At 41.2% G+C, this 22,459-nt stretch overlaps 1 protein-coding gene across 3 annotated transcripts; it reads right to left on the minus strand.

The window, feature by feature from the left end:
* Positions 1 to 1,671: 1,671 nt before the first annotated feature.
* Positions 1,672 to 22,399, minus strand: ift80 (intraflagellar transport 80 homolog (Chlamydomonas)). Of its 3 annotated transcripts, none has more exons than XM_089120855.1 (20): positions 22,259 to 22,399; positions 22,102 to 22,180; positions 19,968 to 20,188; positions 17,844 to 17,954; positions 17,386 to 17,454; positions 16,460 to 16,569; positions 14,971 to 15,060; positions 14,040 to 14,177; positions 11,722 to 11,901; positions 10,019 to 10,137; positions 9,855 to 9,929; positions 8,181 to 8,344; positions 8,032 to 8,096; positions 6,967 to 7,102; positions 6,717 to 6,864; positions 6,444 to 6,615; positions 4,045 to 4,134; positions 3,799 to 3,971; positions 2,134 to 2,257; positions 1,672 to 2,004 (listed from the first exon to the last, which is right to left on the minus strand). In XM_089120855.1, the coding sequence occupies exons 2-20, from the start codon at positions 22,137 to 22,139 to the stop codon at positions 1,894 to 1,896; spliced, it is 2,334 nt and encodes a 777-aa protein (XP_088976981.1). In that variant the 5' UTR covers positions 22,140 to 22,180; positions 22,259 to 22,399; the 3' UTR covers positions 1,672 to 1,893. The 3 variants fall into 3 exon arrangements, with proteins under 3 accessions (XP_088976981.1, XP_088976980.1, XP_088976982.1); XM_089120854.1 differs by having other exon boundaries at positions 17,844 to 17,948; positions 19,962 to 20,188; XM_089120856.1 differs by lacking the exon at positions 17,386 to 17,454 and having other exon boundaries at positions 17,844 to 17,948; positions 19,962 to 20,188.
* Positions 22,400 to 22,459: the final 60 nt, after the last annotated feature.

A 22,459-nucleotide genomic window follows, 5' to 3' on the forward strand; every position in this document is an offset into this window, starting at 1 on the left:
CCTGTATCGCTTTTACTTGCACTTTGTAACTTCGGGTTTCGGGTAGGAACCCGAGCACAAAAAGAACTACAAAATTCGACCGCTTTACGGCATACGTCACTTCCCCCACCACCCACAACTTCCTCAGAATCTAACGCTAGTGCTCAACTCGCGTTTGATTGCCATCCGTATGTTTTCGTCATGCCGAACAACAGCTACAAGGAAGAAGGCAACGGTTTTATCAGAGGAAACTAAAAAAAGAAAAGGGGAGAGTGACAAATTAAAAGCCAGGACGAGGATTAACATTGGTCCAGCTTTCGCTTCGCTCGTTGGTGTGGGCGGAAGAGTGCTCGACCGATGCTGACGCTTGCCTGCACACATATGCCGTTTCCAAGGTAACCCAGATAAAATCATATACGCAGTGTAGTATTTTCTGGTATTCCGGCCACAGCCGATGGTGTTATGAGTGTAATAAAATGCCCACAGCCCAGTGTTCATTTCTACAAACACAGCCCGCCTCAGTGCAATGCTCGCACTAATAAAATCGACTCATGTCAAATATAACGTTACATTAAATCATTTAAATGTAGTGAACATGCCCACGACGTTACACACCGGATGTCCCACGGTTTCTGTAAAAATAAACCAGCACACATACAGTCAGCTCTGGCCGACGGTGTTTTCAGTGCAGTGAATGTGCCCGCTGTCCCGTGCCCACATTCACTCACAGACATGATAATCCCCACGGGGTTCACCCGACTCGCTCTCTCTCAGCAGACTGTACTTATCTGAACTGCTTCACCCGAAATTGAAGTCAAGATCACTAAGATCGGGAGATTCTAACTTACTTTACTAGACTAAAAAACAGGGGTGACTGTGCTTTCGCAGCTTATGGAGCCAAATTATGGAATAGCCTAGCCTCAAATATCAGACCTGCCCAAACTCTGACATCTTTTAAAACTTCTCTGAAAACGTACCATTTTTCATTAGCTTTTAATGTACCTTGATGTGTTCTTCTTTCCTCTTTGAAGTGTTCCTGTTTGTCTTGTGCATGTTTTTCTCTACCTTTTTACTGCTTTCCCAAGCACTTTGGTCAACATCAGTTGTTTTAAATGTGCTATACAAATAAAATTGTATTGTATTGTAAATAATTATTTTGACAAATATTTAAACTGACCAGCATTTATCCAATAGAAATAACGGATCGTGGGCAGGCCAATAAAAACCATTGTATTTGGATTTCTGGAGAGCTATTCGTTCTTGCGTCCTTCAGTGTGTATTTTAGTGTTATCAAAGAACTTTGCCGTTATGGACATGAAGATTCAAAACGCTGAATTAATTGAAAATTCAGAAGAAATACCAGATGACGAGTGCCCATGACCCCACCTGGAGGAGTTTCGGCTTACAAGACTTCAGCCTCTAATCTCAAAAAACACATTATGGTAAGAAAACTTAATTGTCAACACTTTGTTTTATTCATATTGAATCCGTGTTTTACGCTTAGAATGAAGAGTCTAATAATAGATTGCGCATGTGTCAGTCAGTGCTAAATGCTGATTTTCAAACCCACTAGATGGCGCCACCTACTGCACGACCCCTGATATGGATCAGATAAAAAAAAAGACAGCTCAGGACATCCCTAATTTTTCTACTTTCACTGATTCAATGTGCATGGAATAATTTTCTGGATTATTTTTAGATTTGCACAATTTAAACTTTATTTCAAAAAACTTTTTACAGAATCTTCATGAGATAATCAGATATAAAATACAGCCCAGCGAGACATGATGCCTGTTAATAGGCTGATGTGCAGTTTTCAGGTGCTGAGACATGAACTCATATAAGTCTAATGGCCAGCCGACTGAGATCCAGACCTCAGTTTACCTGAACTATGCTAGAGGTGTGTGTGTGTGTCTAGCGGCGAACAGACACACTGCTTCTGACGGATGAGCTGGCTGCTCTTTCCCGCTCTTTAGCAAACTCCATTTCAATTTTAGCCTGGATCTTCTCCCAGTCCACTTCCACCTGAGCAGGAATGAACATAAAACACAAAGAAAGCCTGAATTCTCTGTGAGGACTTCAATCCCATCAACAGTGTGTGTGTGTGAGTGTGTGTGATTAGTGCTACAGATAAGAGCATGCAGGTGAACATACTCCCTCAGAGTACTGCAGGAATCTCTTGTTGGTTTCCTGTTTGCTGAAGTCCTGCAGGAACTTCTGTCTGTGAGCGAGGACCGTGTCCACGTGAGTTTTGTACTTCACTGCCAACTCCAGAGCCCTGTGAAGAGAGACATGCATGAGCACAACACACACACACACCTAGGGTTGGGAATCGAATATTTGAGGTTAGGAATTGGATACTTGTTACAAAACACACTTGCAGAACAATTTTAATGTGATTTTAAACCGTTCAAGCCGAGACGACTGCAGGCACACGTGTGACAGTGTACTGGATCCGTGCAGCTCTTAAAGTGACAGCAGCTTAATATTCCTGCTGCCGTTTCTATAATAACGCTAATCAAACAAAAAGCAAAGAGAAAATTCACTCGTTCTTGACTAAATAACTTTTGTAACTATATTTGTAAAGTATAATTTATTTATTAAGTGCAGTGTTATTTTACATTTGATTAGTTTGTGTACAACATGAATACCTGAAAATCTTAAAACATAATTGTCTTTAATAATGCCTGAAATTTATATTAGTTAAAGGACAACTCCGGCGCAAAATGAACCTTTGGTCTAATTACACATTGTTACCTAGTCAACCGTTATCTGAGATTTGTTTTCATGATTACCGAATGTAAATAGTTTTATAACGCTAGTATAACGCTAGTATATGGGGCATAGAGTAATGACAAATAAAAATCACTTGTTATTACCACTAACAAGGCTCAAAATAGCCCCACACTAACACGATAACATAATAAGAGTCCCTACATTCAAACCGAAGCATCGAGAACTTTGTCAGTGTCCAAACAGTTTAATAAGAAGATATTTTATACACACAGTCAACTTCACGAAACAGGAAGAAGCCATCATTGAAAATTAGTCTCGACCAGTCGATCTACGAACGCCGATCCATGTGCGCTGGTGAGATGTGAATAAGGTGATAAGGTGAGCGCGAACAGTAGGTTACGTGTACATATTGAAGAGTAGAAAATGGTTTGTGTTTCTTCCGGAAACAACGGACCATATGAGATTCTGCACAGTTCAGCGCACTTGGATCGGCGTTCGTAGATCGACTGGTAGAGACTATTTTTCAAAGATGGCTTCTTCCTGTATTCTCGAAGTTGACTGTGTGTATAAAATATCTTCTTATTAAACTGTTTGGACACTGACAAAGTTCTCAATGCTTCGGTTTGAATGTAGGGACCCTTATTATGCTACTGTGTTAGTGTGGAGCTATTTTGAGCCTTGTTAGTGGTAATAACAAGCGATTTTTATTTGTCATTACTCTATGCCCTATATACTAGCATTATACTAGCGTTATAAAACTATTTACATTCGGCAATCATGAAAACAAATCTCAGATAACGGTTGACTAGGTAACAATGTGTAATTAGACCAAAGGTTCATTTTGCGCCGGAGTTCTCCTTTAAGTCTAGTTGATTTTCTAATGTATTTTTAAACCTCAGGCAAACGTTCCTTGTGTGAGTGATCTTTAGCCTGTTATTTGTAGTCAATATGATATCCAAGTTATTTAATTTTTTTATCTTATTGGAATTTAAATAAGGAATCGATAAGCATAAGCGGAACCGTCAAAATTCATTAGATTCCCAACCCTACACGGAGTGGACGCGTTTCAGTGGCGGCGTGCACCTGTCCCAGTTGTAGAGGTTGATGTGGATCTGGATGGCGTGATACGTGAGGTTGGCCTGCAGCAGACTGGCCTCGGCCTCCTGCACGTGTCCGCTGAACAGCAGGATGTGTGCGAGACACGAGTCCTTCGACGGCAGATCCTTTATGAAGTTGATGTACTGCACCTTATCAATCTAGTAGAGACAGAGAGGAGTGTTAAAGAGCCTCTGATGCGAGACGCTCCCCCACAGTAGTGTGCAGATTCACCTCTCCAATGGCTGCATACGCCACTTCTGCTGTGCTCAGCTCCCGATTGGCCATCGCCAGACCTGCCAGACACGACCAGAGCACCTGATCCTGAGAGAGAGAACAGCGTCAGGCACATCCACGGCTGCAACTCTACACTTTAGCTCTGATGATAGTCACACTCACTCACAGATGCTCCATTATTAATAATGGTTATTATAGTGGAGCGGCTAAGTGATATAATCGTTCAGTTTATGATACAAGCATGAAAATTGGCACAGTAGGTATTTTGTTCCCCAAAGTGTCGTCTTTCAAACATCACACAGTTTATGTGAAGTCTCCTAAAGTCATCTTGGGTTACGACAACCCTCATTCCCTGAGAAGTGAACAAGACCCTTTGCCACACTTCCTGCGTGCCTGATAATGACTTGCTTCGACCTATAAGAAGCTGACGCTGTTATGATCCGGCGTCCTTTTATAGCTTCCGCAACACCAATCGAGACTGAAGTACATCCATTCAGGTTTCAGGCCGCAGTCTTTCGATGCAGCGCCTTGTTCCCTGAGGGTTACAGTTGTAAACCGAGACGTTTCCACAAACATATGAAGCAGCTCAACCGTTTTCAACACTGATAATAATCATAAATGTTTCTTGAGCAGCAAATCATCATATTAGAATGATTTGTAAAGGATCATGTGACTCTGAAGACTGGAGTAATGATGCTGGAAATTCAGCTTTGATCACAAGAATACATTATTACACTTTACTATACATTGTAATAATATTTCACTATTTTTACTGTATTTTTGATCAAATAAATGCAGCCCTGGTGTGCAGAAGAGACAATTTCAGAAACATTAATAAATCTTAATTATTCCAAACGTTTAAAACCGTTAGTGTGTAGGTATTACTAACAATTACTTAGTGTAAGTAGTAACTAACAATGACCAGTTCTCTACCTTATATTAATAAATTCTGTTCATGTAAATTTCTATACTAATACATTTTTAACATATCTTAACATAGATAGTTTAATAGACGCTGTAAAAAAGTTTTTAGTTTTGTAACAAATTGAACTTTATTGTAAAGTGTCACTAACTAAGCATTTTATTCCACGGCCATTTAATGTTTAAGCTTTATTTTATATTTTATTTTTATTTTTATGACTCAACCATATTGTGATGTCACAAGCACAGTGTTATTGAGTTCCTGACAGTTAGACAACCGCTGCCGTCTACAACAACACTGCCCTCTACAGCTGTTACACACACAGAGACAAAGAAACATACCTCCTCCTCGGGGGCACAGAGACGAGAGGAGAAATGACACCCGTAAGAGAGACAGCGACACAACTCACATAAACCCATTTTACATATTAATTAAAACACTATTTAGTATGTTATCGATCTGTTTTCCTTGTGGAAAGACAGCTAGCTGTAGCTGATTTTAGGTTTTACTGTCCACACACACGCTATGGCACTGTAGGCTCACAAGAACTGATTCCTTTAGCCAGTTATTCTGTTGAGCACCATGACAGTAAAACCAAAATTGTTTTCTGAAATTATGAAAACCAGAGCAAGAAACTGTTTTTTTTATTTTTATAAAAAAATAATAATAGCCAATCAAAAAGTATATTTGATATAAAAAGTTAGTATTTTCAAAACAAGAAAAGGAAATTCATAAGTTTAATAATCAAGAGAAACAAAAACGGTCCAAGAACAGATCCTTGAGGTACACTAGGGCTGGGTAAAAAAGTTTTTAATTGATTTTAAGTTTTATGCAAAAATTATTTGTCTTTTAATCTATGCTATATATTCATTTGGCGTGACTCACAGTGCATTATGAGTCTTATGTTTATGTTCTTTAAAGTACATTATGATAGATACTTTGCTTGTTACATATATGTGCAACATTTCCGCCGTAAATAAATTATAAATGTTAGCTAGATTATGTGCATTACCTTTCTAGCGATGTATGTTTATGCTAAAATATAATCAAATAATGGTTTGTATTTTAAAAAACATCTATTCCGTGCATATTCATAGAACCGCGTATACTAAATGAGGCAAGGGTGTAGAGTTACATTCAAGCTATTTTAAGACATGAAGGCATTTTCCTCAAGGAAAAAAAGCTTAAATGTCATTTTGATGATCAAAGATGAGTTTTAAGGGACAAAATGACTGACTGACTACAGGGGGACGTTAAGATAACTGACTCCCTGATCAGTGCCCTGACTACTGAACTCGGGAGCTGATTGAGACTTGAGTTCAGCTCCAACCCTAATGAAACACACCTGAACCAGCTAATCAAGCTCTTCGGGAACATTTGAAAATCACACTGGTGTGAGCTGAAGCATGGTGGATATAAACTCTGCAGGATAGTGTGGCTCCAGGAGCAGGGCTGCAGTATCTGCTCCACTGACCTTAGCGAAGCGGCAGATGCGGAGGCCGTCCTCCCAGCGGGCGCTGCCGGTGTACTCGTGCAGTAAGGTCGGGTACGGGGACACTGCGGTGCACACTAGAGAGCCGTCCACCCGTCTGACAGTCACCTGAGTGCCCACGTAGCTTACGATCTGAGGAGAGCGACTTAACTCACTGCAGAAGACAGGATTCAGCAAACATCACACAGTTTATTACTAATGGATTATTTGGTTGCATGTAAACGTCGCCACTGACTGATGGATATGAGTGTGTACCTGCTGTCCTTGCTGAAGATGGTTTTAGGGAGCAGGTCTTTGTCCACAAACACCACACTAGGGTAATACCACACTGTGAACTGGTTGTCCTGGATTCCACACAGGATGTTAGCAGAGTCGTTCCAGGCCACAGTGTCAACCATTGAACCTGGGCAAGAATTACACAGACTCAAATTAATCAAGATGCTTGACTGAATTCAGTGCGACTTCACCAGACAGACTGTCATAGAGTTTCCTTCTGGAGTCTTACCGATCTTATAGATGCTGTGAGCTCGGCCCAGCTTTCTCACAGAGGTCAGGTAGAGGTCACGGTTCTTATCGATCAAAGCGATCCTTCTGTCATTAGACGGGCCACACTGATCCAGTGCGACTAACACCACCTCTATCTAAACAGAGAGTCGAGCAGAGAAATGTCACTTAAAGGGGACCGACTATGCAAAATTCACTTTTACATGGTGTTTGAACAGAAATGTGTGTTGGCAGTGAGTGTACAAAACCACCCTAAAAGAGTAAAAATCCACCCACAACTCTTTTTTGAATCCCCATTAACTTACAAGCAGTGTCTCAGAACAAGTCTTTTGCAGATTCTAACAGTGTGACATCACAAATTGCCTAGGCCCCGCCCACAACTGCTGACAGACTCTGCCCTATTGGCATAGACCCCGCCCACAACTGCTGACGGACTCTGCCCTATTGGCATAGACCCCGCCCACAACTGCTGACGGACTCTTCCTATTAGCATAGACCCCGCCCACAACTGCTGACGGACTCTGCCCTATTAGCATAGACCCCGCCCACAACTGCTGACGGACTCTTCCTATTAGCATAGACCCCGCCCACAACTGCTGACGGACTCTTCCTATTAGCATAGACCCCGCCCACAACTGCTGACGGACTCAGCCCTATTAGCATAGACCCCGCCCACAACTGCTGACGGACTCAGCCCTATTAGCATAGACCCCGCCCACAACTAGCATAGATGCTCAGCTCGCACATGCGATTTGCTTTATTTGCACTAATTAATTGGCCCACAAGGTGATTGGCCCTTTTGAATGATTTCTAAAAGATGAAGCACTGTCTGGACATCTGAGATCTCGGTATGGAGATGATTTTTCAGTAGTACTACAATGTTGGATGTTAGCGTTTCGACCCTGATGCGATGATGCATGACATCAGACCTAACAAGCGGACCTGCTAAGACCATCAGCAGTTTGATTAGGTTTAACTGATACTTTATTTAGTGTATTTCTGCATTTCTCTCGATTTGGCTGACACTTTGGATGATTATCTTTCGCTGAGGATGTTGTGTGTCTACCTTGTGTATCAAAGGTTTGCCGTCACCAATGGCTTTTCCCGTTTGGGCCTCGAACAGAAAGACGACTGAGAAGAGAAGGAAGGAGAACAGCATGAACATCATGTACGGTGTGGTCTACCCACAACACTAAACCCTACACGTGTCAGCACCTCGTTCATCAGTCGTGTCCCGTATGGCGATGGTGTCGTTGCTCAGGGAGATGGACTGAGTGTTCAGGATGTCCATCCTCATGCCGGGACTCTTGGGAGACGACACCACACGGCCCTCATAGGAGTACACATACACCTCTGCTCCATCCACCAGCAGAAAGTGCCTGGCCCAAGACAAACACACCCGGCAGTTCAGTTAGACTGTGGTCTCCAACACACCACACGTCTGCATCGATCACTGTGAACTCCAGCAGAACTAGTGTGTCATGTTCAGTGCTTTATCATGGATTCTGGCCTAAACCTGTTACGTTTGTCTCTTGTTTACTACTTCCTATATACCTGAGCATTCAGTATTGTGCAATATAGCATACAGAAGGTGATGGACATTTTGGGGGGAAAGAAGTGCTGCATTTTATCATTTAAACATGTGACTTTTCATGAAAATTCTACAATCCATGATTGCCGCCACCATATGATGTCAGAATATGCAAATTAGAAGGGAAAATGTAATCCCTACATAAACTTTGGGTCATCCTTAAAGGGTACATATCATGCTTTTAAATCATTCATTTTTACATATAAATCATAGCGTTGTGGTCTATATAAAGCATAACTGCAATGCTTGGGTCTGAATTCCTCATTATTATAGCTCCACAAGCCCCTTTTCTGATGTGCGTCTGTGAGCGACCCGTTTCAAAGCGGCCCCTTTAAATAAAAAGGAGATGCGTCACACCCCGCCCGCTCTCCAGGTCCATGAGTTCACGGTCGGTTCAACTCCCCACGTTCGGCCATTATTGTAGTTTGATTAGAGATATACGATTATATACCATACCTTCAAAGAACATTTTTATTCACACGTTAATAAAATGTCAACAACAGAAGACTTGTCCATCAAGCCTTACATATTCGAGCCAGAGCGAGCGAGTTGATAAAGACGACGACGAACCTGCAGAACAACCTCTTCTTGTATTGGTGTGTGAGTTAACTGTTTTGTGTTATTAGTGAAATTCGACTATTTCTCTTGTTAAAACAAGCAGACTCACAAGATAAATGACTACGGTCTAATCTTACCACAAACAATCTGTATTGACAATATGATACGTTTAGAAAAGCAGCTAAATGAGCATTGATGAAACTCAAGAACAATAATACTGCAGACGTGTAACGTTACTTCAAAACAAAAACAAAGAAAGACAAAGGTACTGCTAAACCATGACCACCATGTGTTTTACGAAAGTACTTTATTTTTATTAACGATATTTACAGCTTATCGAAATGCTCTGTTCGCCGTCTCCAAATATAGAAGGAATTGACCCCTCATTCAGACGAAGTCAATCGGCAAACCCTTCTTTATACTGGCGGAGGTTGTTGGCTCTGTGTTCCGCCTCAAATACGTTGACGCACTTGCTCAAAAAACGTCATAGACAACAGAAAAATCTGAACAGGTTGAAAAATATGACCAAAACAGAATATAAAGATATAAACGAAGCACCTGAAGAGAATAATTTCATCTTTTCTGTACTTATAAACACTCCAAATATACAACAAAATGCATTTAAGGGCTAAAAAAGTGGATTTTGCATGATATGTCCCCTTTAATATTTCTCTAATTTCCAGAAAGTTTCTATCTTTTATCACTTTTAAGATATAGCCTTTTGAACTTCAGACTCTCACCTCTCGGCCTGCACGATGAGACTGACCGTGCCCTCCTTCAGGTCAAAGATCAGCGGAGTGTTCCAGTTCTTAGCACTGAAACAACACAGCACAGCGTTAGAGCCAGAACACAGTGTGTGTGTGTGTGTGTGTGTGTGTGTGTGTGTGTGTGTGTGAAGCAGCACCTGTAGACGTAGCACTGCAGAGAGGTGGTGACCACCAGGTGACCGTGAGCCAGTGATGCTTTGATGACACGATCTCTGAACTCCAGAACATCTACTGCATCGTTTAACACGTTTCTGACCTAACGATAACACACATTCCCAGTGAAACACAACATTTACATTCAAACTCAACAGCTGTGAGGCGTACTGACACTGAGAATGATATTAAATACAAAACATTTGAGTAATACAGATTTAAATGTGCATGAACAGCTGCTAATGAATCCGTTCAGATCAAACACACACATCCTCATGCCTTTGTGTAGCGGAGGACACCTCAGCATGTGTGTGTGTGTGACGAGTTGTAGAGTTCAGCACAGTGCAGTGTGAAGCTCATGTCTATCAGTGAAGGGTGTATATCTAATCAAGAAGGGCTGTTATATTATTAACCGTGCATCACTGGCTGTTTTCAAACGGATGAAACTACAGACCAAAGGAGTTTCTTCTCATCTGCTTATTTTCTCTTTATATGTAACCATGGAAATGAAAACAAATCTGATGACTCAATCAGTCGGGCATCAGTGCAAGATTTTATTTTACAGTTTCTGTTTCCCTTTTAATTTAATTCAAGTTTTTAGTCATTTTGAATAGGTTTTAATAATACATCATTTTTATTTTAGTACTTCAACTCTAAACAAAGATGGGAAGCGTTACGTTGGCAACTATCTGAAATAAAATAAGATGTTTTTTAATATTAAAGTAATTGAAATGTCCGTGTAAAAACAGCTTCACATTATAAAGCGTTTGAACTGTAAACTAAAGACTGACTGCATTAATCAGGCATGTGAAAATATACCGAGCCGATAAATATTCCAATATCTTTTTCGCAAAGTGAGAGCAAATGTTCAATCAAAGTCAAATATAGTCTTCACTGTATAAATTATGTTTATAACAATGATTATTATCAAAGCTACTATTGAAGTTCTCAGTCAAGAGCAGTGAGTGATTTCCTCTGTTTTGTTGTTTAATTAACATTAAATAGAGTTCTCCCAAAAATTGTAATTGTCATCGTTTACTCTCTCAAGTTGTTTTAAACCTGAATAAGTTTCTTTCTTCTGTTCAAGTTATTTGGAAGAATGTGGGTAACCAAACAGTTGATGTACCCCAGTGATTTTTCCCTATGGAAGTCAATGGGGACCAGCAACTGTCTGGTCACCCACATTCTTCCAAATATCTTCTTTTTTGTTCAGCACAAGAAATAAATGAATACAGGTTTGGAACAACATTACAGTGAATAAATAATGACCGAATTTTTATTTTGAAGTCAACTATCCCTTTAAGAACAAGCGGCTGCATTTTTATTATTAGGGCTACTGTCACTTTAAGACCTGTACGCGACACGTCTAATATACACGGAGCATTTGACAAGCAGATTTCTCTCAGTTTACTTTGAGTTTAGACATAACCAAATGTTCTTACGTAACCTTGTGTGTATTTGAGAGCATTAGCGAAATAATACTCGAAAGAATAAGGGCATTATGGGTGTGCATTGACAAACAGCTCATCTTCATTCTGCTTTAGCAATCTAACATTTGACCTCTTCGGGGTTCAAAACTTTGACTGAGAACACCAGTGAGTGAATGTCGGACACAGTTGTGGCCTAATGGATAGAGAGTGGAGCTTGTTTAGAGCTGAGGAGTGTGTTTGAGTCTGCTGGTGTGTACCTGCATGGTGCGTCTCTTGGTGAGAGTGATTTCAAAGTTCCTCCACTCCCAGCGCTGCTCCACGACGTGAGCGAACAGCACGTGTCCGTTCCCACAGGCGCCCGCCAGCTGAGTGCCGTCTGCAGACCACGCCAGGCTGAACACGCTCCCGGTGCTCGGCTTCTCCAGCGAGTACGACCACTGGCAGACGCAGAGAGATAGACACAGAGGTGTGTGAAATATACAATGAAATATAGGGGACAGATGTGCTGTTCAGATCCACACACACTGTCTGACACGCTACACACATGCACAGGGACACATTGTGTGTGTATAAGCGGATCTACATCGGGGTGAGCAAAGTGATCGTCGGAGTGTGTTTTATATCAGAGCTTTCATATTCTTCATGTTCAGATCACAGCTGAGACACTTCCCACATCAAACTCATTTCCAGGCCCATTCTTACCTTTATAACAGCAGTTGTTCTGACCTTATTCACTATTGATGTCAAATTCACAGATTTTCATCATTATTTACAGTCACTCAGTTCCAATAAAGAGAGTCCGCCGAGCGCTTGATTATAAACTGGCCCACATTACACATGCTCATACTGGTCAGAAACGTCTCATACTGGCACATGACCAGAGCTGATTTAGCTGTGTTTCTGAAAAGGTCCTGCTCACACACACACACACAGTATCTCTAAACAGCACTTTATCAGGAACGCTTCTATGTGTGGAAGTGGCTACTGAGCTACAATAATGTATACTGTATAAAATATTAAATTAATATTCAACAATATTAGTCTGATCTGACTGAACTGATGAAATGATCTTTAAAACAGCAGCTGCTTTGAAAGGATCTGTACTGTATAAAGTGCTATAAATCTATGTGTAACAGGGGCAAGGGGATATAACCACTGAACTTCAGCTCCTTCTGACTGCAACTTTTATTTAAAGCACAGTTCAAGCTAAAGAGTTAAAGCTCAGTTAAAGGTATATTTCAAGTATAAAAACGAGTAGTATACTTTGAAGTGCACAATTAAGTATGATGTTAAGTTCACTGCAGTATACAACTACTAATCTATTAGTTTACTGAGTTCATAAACTAAAAATGCGCTTCAAGTATTTAACTAGTACACTATCAGTACATCTATACGTTCATTTGTAGTATTGTTAAAAACTTAGTAGTAAACGGAGTATATAACTAGTTTACAACTGTTACACCTAAAAGTATCCTGTTTTATACAGTGAAAAGTGGGCCAGTGTAGACCTGAGTATCACTGCTACAGTACACTTCCAAGTCCACTACTATCTGATTTTAGTATGCTTCCTTAAAGATACATGGCAGATCACTCAGTAGGGGGGTTTCGATACATGTAGAATTGTGTAAGTTTTGTTTGCTTGTTTGTGCGTGCGTACACACTTTATGGGTTGAGCGAGTGAGGGAACGAGGGTGTGTATAGTGTATTTTTTGTACATGTGCCTTGTTTATTCTATTTCAGTCTTTTAGCATGAATCTAAATAAAGAAGAGAATACTTGAACTTTACTTAAAATGAATTTGGAGTCCACTTGTTGTTTGGTTTAGTCCACTCTAAACCTATTCTGAAACAAAGCATGGCAAACTGAGAGGGTGAACTGTAGAAGAAGAAGCCGATACACACTGTGAGTGAGAGTCCAGATGCTGCAAACACTCATAAATACACTGCTGTCTAGGGGCATATGTGCACTGCATCACACACACACACGTACACTACACTAACAGACCTGTGTTTGGTGACAGTGTTCAACACTTGAGCTGAGTGTAGTGTGATTAGGGTTGGGTATCGAGAATCGAGTATCGATTGGAACCGAGACTAACTTTTCGTTTTTCCCGGAATCGTTCAAAAGTTCAAATTTCGATTCCTAGTTTCGATATTCACAGTCCGCCGAGCGGAAGAAGAAACCGCTGAACAACACCAACGAAGAAGCGTCTACCGGAAGTGTTGGCATAACCGCGCGAGTCGAACATGAGTAGCTTACTATATTCACTTCTATAACTATAACAGGCAATTTCTGCTAGATCTGTTAATATATACTGTATATGTGTGTGTATACTGTATATGTAAAGGCATGTGATGGTATCAGATTTTCCTGATAATGGCTGAGGCTTTTATCACTGTGTTTGTTACGCATGGATGAATAATTCACTATATAAGATCAATACGCATATATGCATTCAGGAAATAGATTTACACTTTCCATTTCATTCCAGCTTTAATGAACTTCAAACTGTCCATATTTTGAGCATGTGCAGAGGGTTTGAGCCGTTCAGCTGGTGGTGTAGTGGATCCACTCACCCCGGTCTTATCACACAGCCTGAGCGTGTGGAAGGAGCCCATGGCGAACAGCTCTCCGTCAGGAGCCCAGGCCACTGCAGTGATGGGGTAATCATGAGGAGCGCTGGAGAACAGGAGCCGCCCATAGCTGTCCCACACCTGCAGGGCAGAGGTCAACACAGCTATCTCAGTAGAAGTGCAGTCTGTGAGATATTAGCAGAGGTAATGATGGTTCAGGCAAGAGCTTCAGAAAGCATGCTAATATCAGAGCAGCGTTCCAGCGCTAGGCAGTGTTCTTTTAGTCTCATTGAGTAGTTTTATAATTGAGTATTTTAGTATCATATTATAGTTTGTATTCATATTTTGAACTTAGTATTTTTTATAGTTTCTGGTTTCCTTTTAATTTTAGTCAAAGTATTAGTAATTTTGTAGTATTATTTTTTATAAATATGTCTGTATAGTTTTATTAATAGTTATTTCAGCTTTAGTTTTAATTATTTTAGTAAATCAATTAAATGAAAATAAGAAATGTTGCCTTGGCTAAAATAAAAATAATATATATAATATAATTTTTTTAATATTTTATTTCAGTTGGCGTTTATTTTATTTCAAGCAACAATTTTTTTTTATGGTTTTAATTTTAGTTTCAGTTCACTATAATAACCCTGGCGCTAGGAGATGTTAGCGAGCAGGAGGGCCTGAGCTGATGCTGAGGGGGTGTGGGTTGTTGGGCCACAGCAGGTTCATCTGTGCTCCTGGGGTGGACGAATGAGGGGAGAGGTGTGCTGCTTTGGGTATTCAAACATCTCCTGCACCATTAAACATAATGTCATGGTAAAGACAGCACAGGCGAATATTAAAACCTGAGGCGCAGCAGGTGATGATGTCATCAGTATCAGATGCCCTCTACAGCACAGGACAGTGGCCTTCATAGAGAGCAACATGTGCTGACCTTGTATTTGCAGTCTTCTCCTCCTGACAGGATGAGGTCATTGACGGCACTCCAGTCCACCTTCAGGATGACCCCGTCATGAGCTTTCCACTGCACACACACACACACAGAGGCACGTACAGTCAGGCGCTGTTCATTACACTGACAGATGCTTTCACATAAAGACACTCACAACGCAGTCAGTGGATATGTGTTCAGCCATGCTGTCATCTGAGCTACAGGAATGAATGATGACTTCACTTCCAGTTTGACCAGAACACTCAGAAACACACGAACAGCAACGGCCTATGGTTGTATAGGAATACACCAAAGGGGTCTCGATGACATCGGTGTTAGTTGACAGTGTATGTAAAATCGTCAGAACACAAATGAAGATGTTTTTACTGATATCTGAGAGCTTTCTGTCCCTCCGTTGACAGTCTACGCAACTAACACTTTCCCAGAAAGGTAGTAAAGACATCATTAAAGTAACCCATGTGACTCCAGCGGTTTAACCTTTGGTTGTGCAAAAAAACATAATTTACAAAACACTGATCTCCGACGCACGTTTACACAACAATGGCTGCTCTGGCATCAACCCAGCATGCAATGCAGGCGTCGTGGTGCTTTTTTTCATGTTTTCTAGAACTGAGGTTAAACCACCAGAGTGGCATGGATTACATACTTTAATAATGTCTTTAGTCATTAAAGTAATGTTCCTTTCTGAGTGAGCATCATTTGACCATGGGAATGAGTTCCAGGACACCACTGGACCATACGGTGTGTGTGTGTGTGTTTAACACTGCTTCTCTCCTCTCCTGTATTAAAACAGTGTGATAGCCAAACTACAGCTCCCATAATGCTGACTCTGATGATGACGATGATGACTGTAATGTTCGCTGCAGTACACCTGTGTATGGACAGCCTGGACACATGTACACACATCCTAATCTACATTCTGTCCTCTCTAGGAACACTGCGCACACACACACACACACACACACACACACTGTTTTGTTTCCAGAGATCTGAATGCGTGGTGTTGCGTGTTTTGGCTGAGTAAATGTGACCTGGCTGTGACCCCCACCCCTGGGTCTGACCTCAAGGGTCGTGCACTATAACAAAAACACAGACATATCTCTAACCATCCCATCCAACTCAATCATCACGTGACATGACTACATCACTGTTTCCCCAGCGAACGCACAGCATTACGCACGCACACACTCAGCACACTAACAGCACACCGTTTATCCGGTAAAATGATTTGTCCCATTATTTTGAGTCACACAGCCTGTTTTAAATCTCATGACTCAGTCAAATCAGGAAAAATATGATTTTTGCCATGGCTCTGGCCTCTGAGAATCGAAACTGGATTATGGGTAGCTGTTATATTGCTTACACCGAACAGAGATGATGTAACTATGTTTGCCTTGGTGTTGGTGTTGTGGTGAGATAATGGCGTGTGTGTCAGTGATGATCCTGATGGTGTGTGTGTGTGAGTGAGTACCTGCAGGACTTTAGAGCTGGGCTGCAGAGGCTTCACCACCAGCTGCCGACCCGACGTGTACAGAACCCGTCCCGAGTCTGGAGCCCAGGCCACCGAGTACACCGGCGTCCCTGTCAAACACACACACACACACGAGTTAGCACGCTCACTGCTCATGTGCACAGACCGTACATGAGCGGGAGTATCAGGACACAGCTTATTTCAGGGGTTGCTGTTTTTCTTAGGCCGATTAAAGGATCAGGATGAAGCGGTGCAGCACACCTGCGATTCTGCTGGAGAACGCATGCGGTCAAGAGTGTGTGTGTGTGTGTGATCACTAAAGTAAGAAACAGTGCGGAGCAAGCTGCTTACTCCACTAACACAACGCATGTAAACTTGAATGCAGCTTCCATGTCTAAAAGATGCTTTCTTGTGATAAACACTGTTCTGGTGTGTGTGTACACAAACTCAGAGAGTGGTCATGCGTGTGTGTGTGTGTGTGAGTTTCCTCTGCTCAAACACACTGCCAGAGTGAGCTCTATCTGAACCAAATCCTCACTTCTTAACCCAACCTGACACGCTTCCTCTTCTTTTATAAAGTCTCCTTGTAGTCAGTCATTTATCCCTTAAAACTCATCGATCTACGGTCACCAAAATGACATATTTAAAAGGGTTTTCTGTCATTAAAATAGCTTGAATGCAACTCTACACCCTTGCCTTATTTAGCATACGCAAATCCATCACACTTTCTAAGTGATCTTATGAACCAGTCACAACTCCTAAATAACTGGTTTGTAAATAATGAAATACTTCATATAGAAGTGATAAATTTACCATTAATAAAGTATGTATATTACAGATATAATTGATTGATAAATCAAGAATGAATGTGTTTTTATTTTTAATATGCTTTACGACCAACCATGAGTGTGTGTGTGTGTGTGTACCTTGTTGGGCTAGGGTTGACCTCAGCATCCCACTCTTAGACCAGATCTTGAGCTGCCCATCTTCCCCAGCTGACACACACACACACAGAGGAAAACAACATCCTTGTAAACAGTCTACTTTGTACACTTTTACTTTAATAATGTGAAGTAGTATAATCAGAAAAAACTAAAGAGTGGGACTTGACCTTATCCATGAGGAACTAGTCTCTGTATGACGGGTTACACATAAGTTCAATCAAACGTTGTTCATGTTATACGACCACAGTTGCTCACTGAATGCACTGTGGCATGACTTTCAATCACGGTTTTGATTAAACTGGTCAAACAGAGACTTTGACTGTCTATTATAATATCACTTCCCTTTGAAACCATGTGCATTGTGAAAAGTGTTGTACATATATGACTGGAGTGGGGCTTGAGTCGGTTGAGTGTGTGTGTGTGTGTGTATAGTGCTGAACCTGTGATGAGAGCGGTCCCGTCATGATTCCAGCGTCCAGCGAGAACGGCTCCTCGATGCGCCTCCACACTCTTCTCGATGCGGCCCGATTTAGACACCAGGTGGAGTTTACCTGTCCGACACAACAGCAGCACACACCCTCTGATCAGTGACCAAACTCTGCTTAATAGTGCTGTAAAGGCCCATCATTCAACTATGATAACTGTGTGGACATTCTGATTGGCTGATCCAATGATATTGTGTCGTTATCATTGCAGCTGTGGTGTGGACATCCCTATTCTCACTAGAGCCAGACCGATATATCGGCAGACCGATATTATCGGCCGATATTAGTCATTTTCCAAACTATCGGTATCGGCAGTTATAATGGCCGATAAATGAATATTTCAAAAATAAAATAAAAATGGACGAAACACGCTTGAACCATGTCATGAGTGTTGGAGTTGTATAGTTTGTCCACCAGAGGGCACTCTACACCGTTTCTGTAGGCAACACTCGTTGAGTTGGTCACGATACATGCATTGCTTGAATAACAATTAAAAGATCATCCCCATCAGTTCTCTTAACTCAAATAAGCATGACAAAATTTGTGACTATCATGTCCAGTTTAAAAAAATAAATAAATAAATAAAATATCGGCCGATATATCGGATTTCAAAACCCAAAAATATTTGTATCAGTCTTCAAAATCCTTTATCGGTCGGGCTCTAATTCAATTTCTCACAGAATAATTCAGAAACCTTTATAGCTGTAGTTATCATCCTCGGTGTGAACCTGTACTCAATCAGTTTATCCCTTAAAACTCATCTTTATTCACCAAAATGACATTTTTAAAAGTTTTTTCCTAGAATAAAATCTCTTCACGCCTTATATCATCTTGAATGAACTCGATCATTGAAATTTGCAAATACTGAGTATTACCAATGAATGTGAAATTGGGGAAATTTGTGGGAAATATCAGCTTAACAGTCATGAAAATATTGTTACGCTGTCGTCATAAACACGGACTATTTTCTGGGGTGAAATATGACCTAGAAGTCACTTTTTAATCTGGTTGCCAAATTGAGCAAAACTCCCCAAATGTCTCGCAGCGCTGCAGACACACGGCAGTCGGTCGAGGACACTAGCCAGACGTGTACTTAGTGGCGTTGCGAGAGAAGCAGGAGTGCTCTGTGTAATTTGTGGTCGGCTAAAACTGCAAATCAGCATGTTGCTGCCTCCGCTGTGCTATATTTAGGTTAGAGGTGCACCAAATAAGCATTAAATATTGTGCAAATGAGCAGAAATACAGTTTGTCAGCAGCTCTGAACAAAAGCTTTAAAGCCAGTCTTTCAACACCGGCCATTTCCAAGTACCGTATTCCCGTATTTCACCCCAAAGCACAACACAACCTTTCACAGGTCACATATTACACCCCTTTTCACAAGATGTAATATAAAACAATGGTGTTCCCAGAACGAGTCTGTGAAATCCCAGCTCGAAATACCAGATCATTTATTACAGCTTGTCAAATTTGCCCCTTTTTGGGTGTGAGGAAAAACGTTTAGTTTTTTTGTGTGTGTGTCACTTTAAATGCAAATGAGCTTTAGCCCCGCCTCCATCCAGAAGAGGGCGGAGCCTTCACACAAGCTTCAGAGACTCCAGCAATAACAACACAGGCCAGTCTCACTGATCCAGGAGAGCTTCACTTTTCCACGTTTCTGAATAGAGAGACGTTTGTGTAGTTGTTGTGGAGTTGAACTCTTCCACAGTTCCTGAGACAGTGTTTATATGTGACATGTTCTGCTCAATAGTGTTCAGTGTCGTCTGTGCTCCACCACAGAACAGTTTCAGGCTCAGCTGGATCTTCTCCAGTGCGTTAGAACTGGGCTCTCGCCGAACCCAATGCCGCTGGTGTGTGTGAACGTGCAGATTAAGGGCCGGAGATATTATAATAAGATCCTCTGAACATCAGGAGGAGTGGAATCTGATCGGCTTTTTGTTTCAAGGTTTACCAGAACACAGTTACTGGGTTTCACTTCACATGTTTTCTGGGTTGGTAGATGCACAGGAGACCCGATCATAGCACTTACACATGGAGAAACTCAGATGTTCATGATATATGTGGATCACAGCTGAGGTTTACCGTCAGTGCTGGTGAGGGCGAAGAGCTCGGCCCCGGCCTGCTTCTTCCCGCTCAGGGTCTTGGGCAGCCAGTGCAGGTCGAGCGGATAGATGTGGTCCTGCAGCTTGACCAGCACGCTGGTGTCGTTGGAGAGCAGGTTCCAGCGCAGGATCTGGTGGTCGTCGCTGCAGGAGTACAGCTCGTCCGCCGAGGTCCACCCCACCCCGCTCACCAGCTCGCGGTGTGCAGCGCTGTTAAGGTCCTGTACACTCATTACACAGAGGACTCAAAGAGCAGCTAATCTGCTGTTCTCCATGGTCATCTTCTTTCTAAAGCCCTTTCAGACAACACGAGTTTAACATGGAGATGGGGAGTCATTATCACCTGAGCTTCTCAGTGATGTTAGTCCCGTCTGAATGTGCATCTCAGTCAACATCACACTCAATATCAGTACAGATTACAGACACTTTCACCTGCTGGAAAAATGACACTAAACACGTGCGAATCAACCCGCTACTGGAAACCCGGACTTGAGTAAAAGTACAAGTGCTCTATCAAAAAAGTGACTTGAGTAGAAGTTGAAGTGCTCTTTAAGCACCACACTTAAGTAGAAGTACTAAAGTATTCAACATTTTTTGTACTTAAGTATTGCAAGTAGTTTATTTTAAAATTCACTACTTAAGTACTAAAAGTAAATGTACAAGTATTGTGTCATGCAATTATTAAAGAAAGCAGTCAAAAGTTTGAACTAGCAATCAAATAAGGCGCTTTGGTGGGATACAAATTTGCTTTGGCGGCCGCCAAAAAAATGTCATTGCAGGACAACCCCTGCATTAGTTGTCAATGTGTGTGTCAATCAATACCATTACCCTATAAAACTGCTGTGTGATTTAGGCAGCACGAAAGCCAACTTGCAACTAATGATTCGTAAAATTTGTATAATTGTAACGAGTAACTAGCAGAACATTAAAAAACTATCGAAGTAAAAGTATTAAATTCATCGAAAATATCTACTGAAGTAAAAGTAGAAGTATGAGAAAAAAACAATACTCTAGTAGACTACAGATACAGCATTTTAGTACTTAAGTACAGTACTTAAGTAGTTCTACTTTGTTACTATACATCTCTGCCCGCTATAAATATGTACGTAAATATTCCTTCATCTCCTATTTAAAAGTCGTTTACCGTGTTGTATCAGTTGTGTTCCAGGAAGCAGCGTAATACACACATGACGACAGGAGTGACGGCGATGAGTTAATCGAGTTACTGAGAAGTCTTATCCCGAGCGAACTACTCATTATTATTACAGACGTCATGTGGGAAATTACATTACTAATCGCATCCGAATGGGGCTTTAGTGTGTAATGTTGCTGTCTGAGTCTGAATAAGCTTTGCAAAGCTGCAGTTCTCCTCTATATCATATATATATATATATATATATATATATATATATATATATATATATATGTTTCTGAACTCCTGAAACGCCTCCATTGTAGTGTCGAGTTTCTTCCGGGAACGAACACGTCACAATATTCCTCATTATAATAATTCATGCGCAGAATAAAGGGGCGAGGCCTGGTTGAGTTAATTAGTAGTGTGTTAAACTAGCGTTTATGGAAAGAGTGAGGCATTTCCCACTCTCAAAGCACTCAACCAATCAAAACACACTGCTCCAGCCGACCAATCAGAGCACAGTGTGCTTTCAGAAGGAGGGGCTTCATAGAGACAGGAAGTAAACGGAGCGTTACTGACAGACTGGGAAGAGAGGAGCCGCAACAATGGAGAATATGAGGAAAATAATCAACATTCAAGCAGAAAATCTGTTCAAGTAGAGCCTGAAAACTACATCAAGATATATTAGGTGCTCTTTTAAATGGCAAAAAAAAAACTGCCCATAGTGAATTTCTCTTTTTGTATAAACAATTTTTGGACAATTGTTTCAAATGTAGTTCAGCAGTTTATTGCGTAACGTTAGTGATACTGAAGCTTGGTCATGAGGCTGTCATCACGTCACATAGACCAGTGTGTGTTACAAACATCATCATCGTCACATCGAAATAAGATGCAAACAGAGGAAATAAGACCACACAGCGTGGTCTTTTCATTATCATGCATTATTACATCATCATGTGAACAGTAAATATAAAGGATATGTTTGGGGTCCTTCAACAGAGATGTTTTCAACCGCATCCTTCAGCGTCTCTCTGGTGCTTTAAAGGCGATATTGTCCCCTGTTTATGAGAAGAAACGATGAAAATCCACTCAAATGTGAGGAGTAGCGGTAATGAGACATGTTTGTTTAACGTTACCTGACTGAAGGCGCCGTTGCCACGGAAACGCGTCCGCCACTGCTGTGCTAGCGCGAACGTTACCTCTGAATGAAATAGCTTTCAAAACATTAAATGATCTTAAGGCTGTCTATGTTGAGGGAGAACACTTCTGAGTAAACACTAGTCGTATACATAATCTCCCAATCGTCTTCTTTTTGTTTTGTTAGGGTTGTTTCCCCT

The sequence above is a fragment of the Pimephales promelas genome, chromosome 16 (genome assembly GCF_988280905.1).
Source record: "Pimephales promelas chromosome 16, fPimPro1.hap1.1, whole genome shotgun sequence".
NCBI lineage: Eukaryota > Metazoa > Chordata > Actinopteri > Cypriniformes > Leuciscidae > Pimephales > Pimephales promelas.

Bases quoted from the DNA above. Each gene is read 5' to 3' on its own strand.
- ift80 (XM_089120855.1), bottom strand. From the start codon at position 22,139: ATGCGGTTGAAAACATCTCTGTTGAAGGACCCCAAACA. The intron at 10,138-11,721 runs GTACACACCAGC...TGTTATCGTTAG, and splicing joins CCAAGAGACGCACCATGCAG to GTCAGAAACGTGTTAAACGA. The intron at 2,258-3,798 runs GTGCACGCCGCC...CTCTCTTCACAG, and splicing joins AACCTCTACAACTGGGACAG to GGCTCTGGAGTTGGCAGTGA.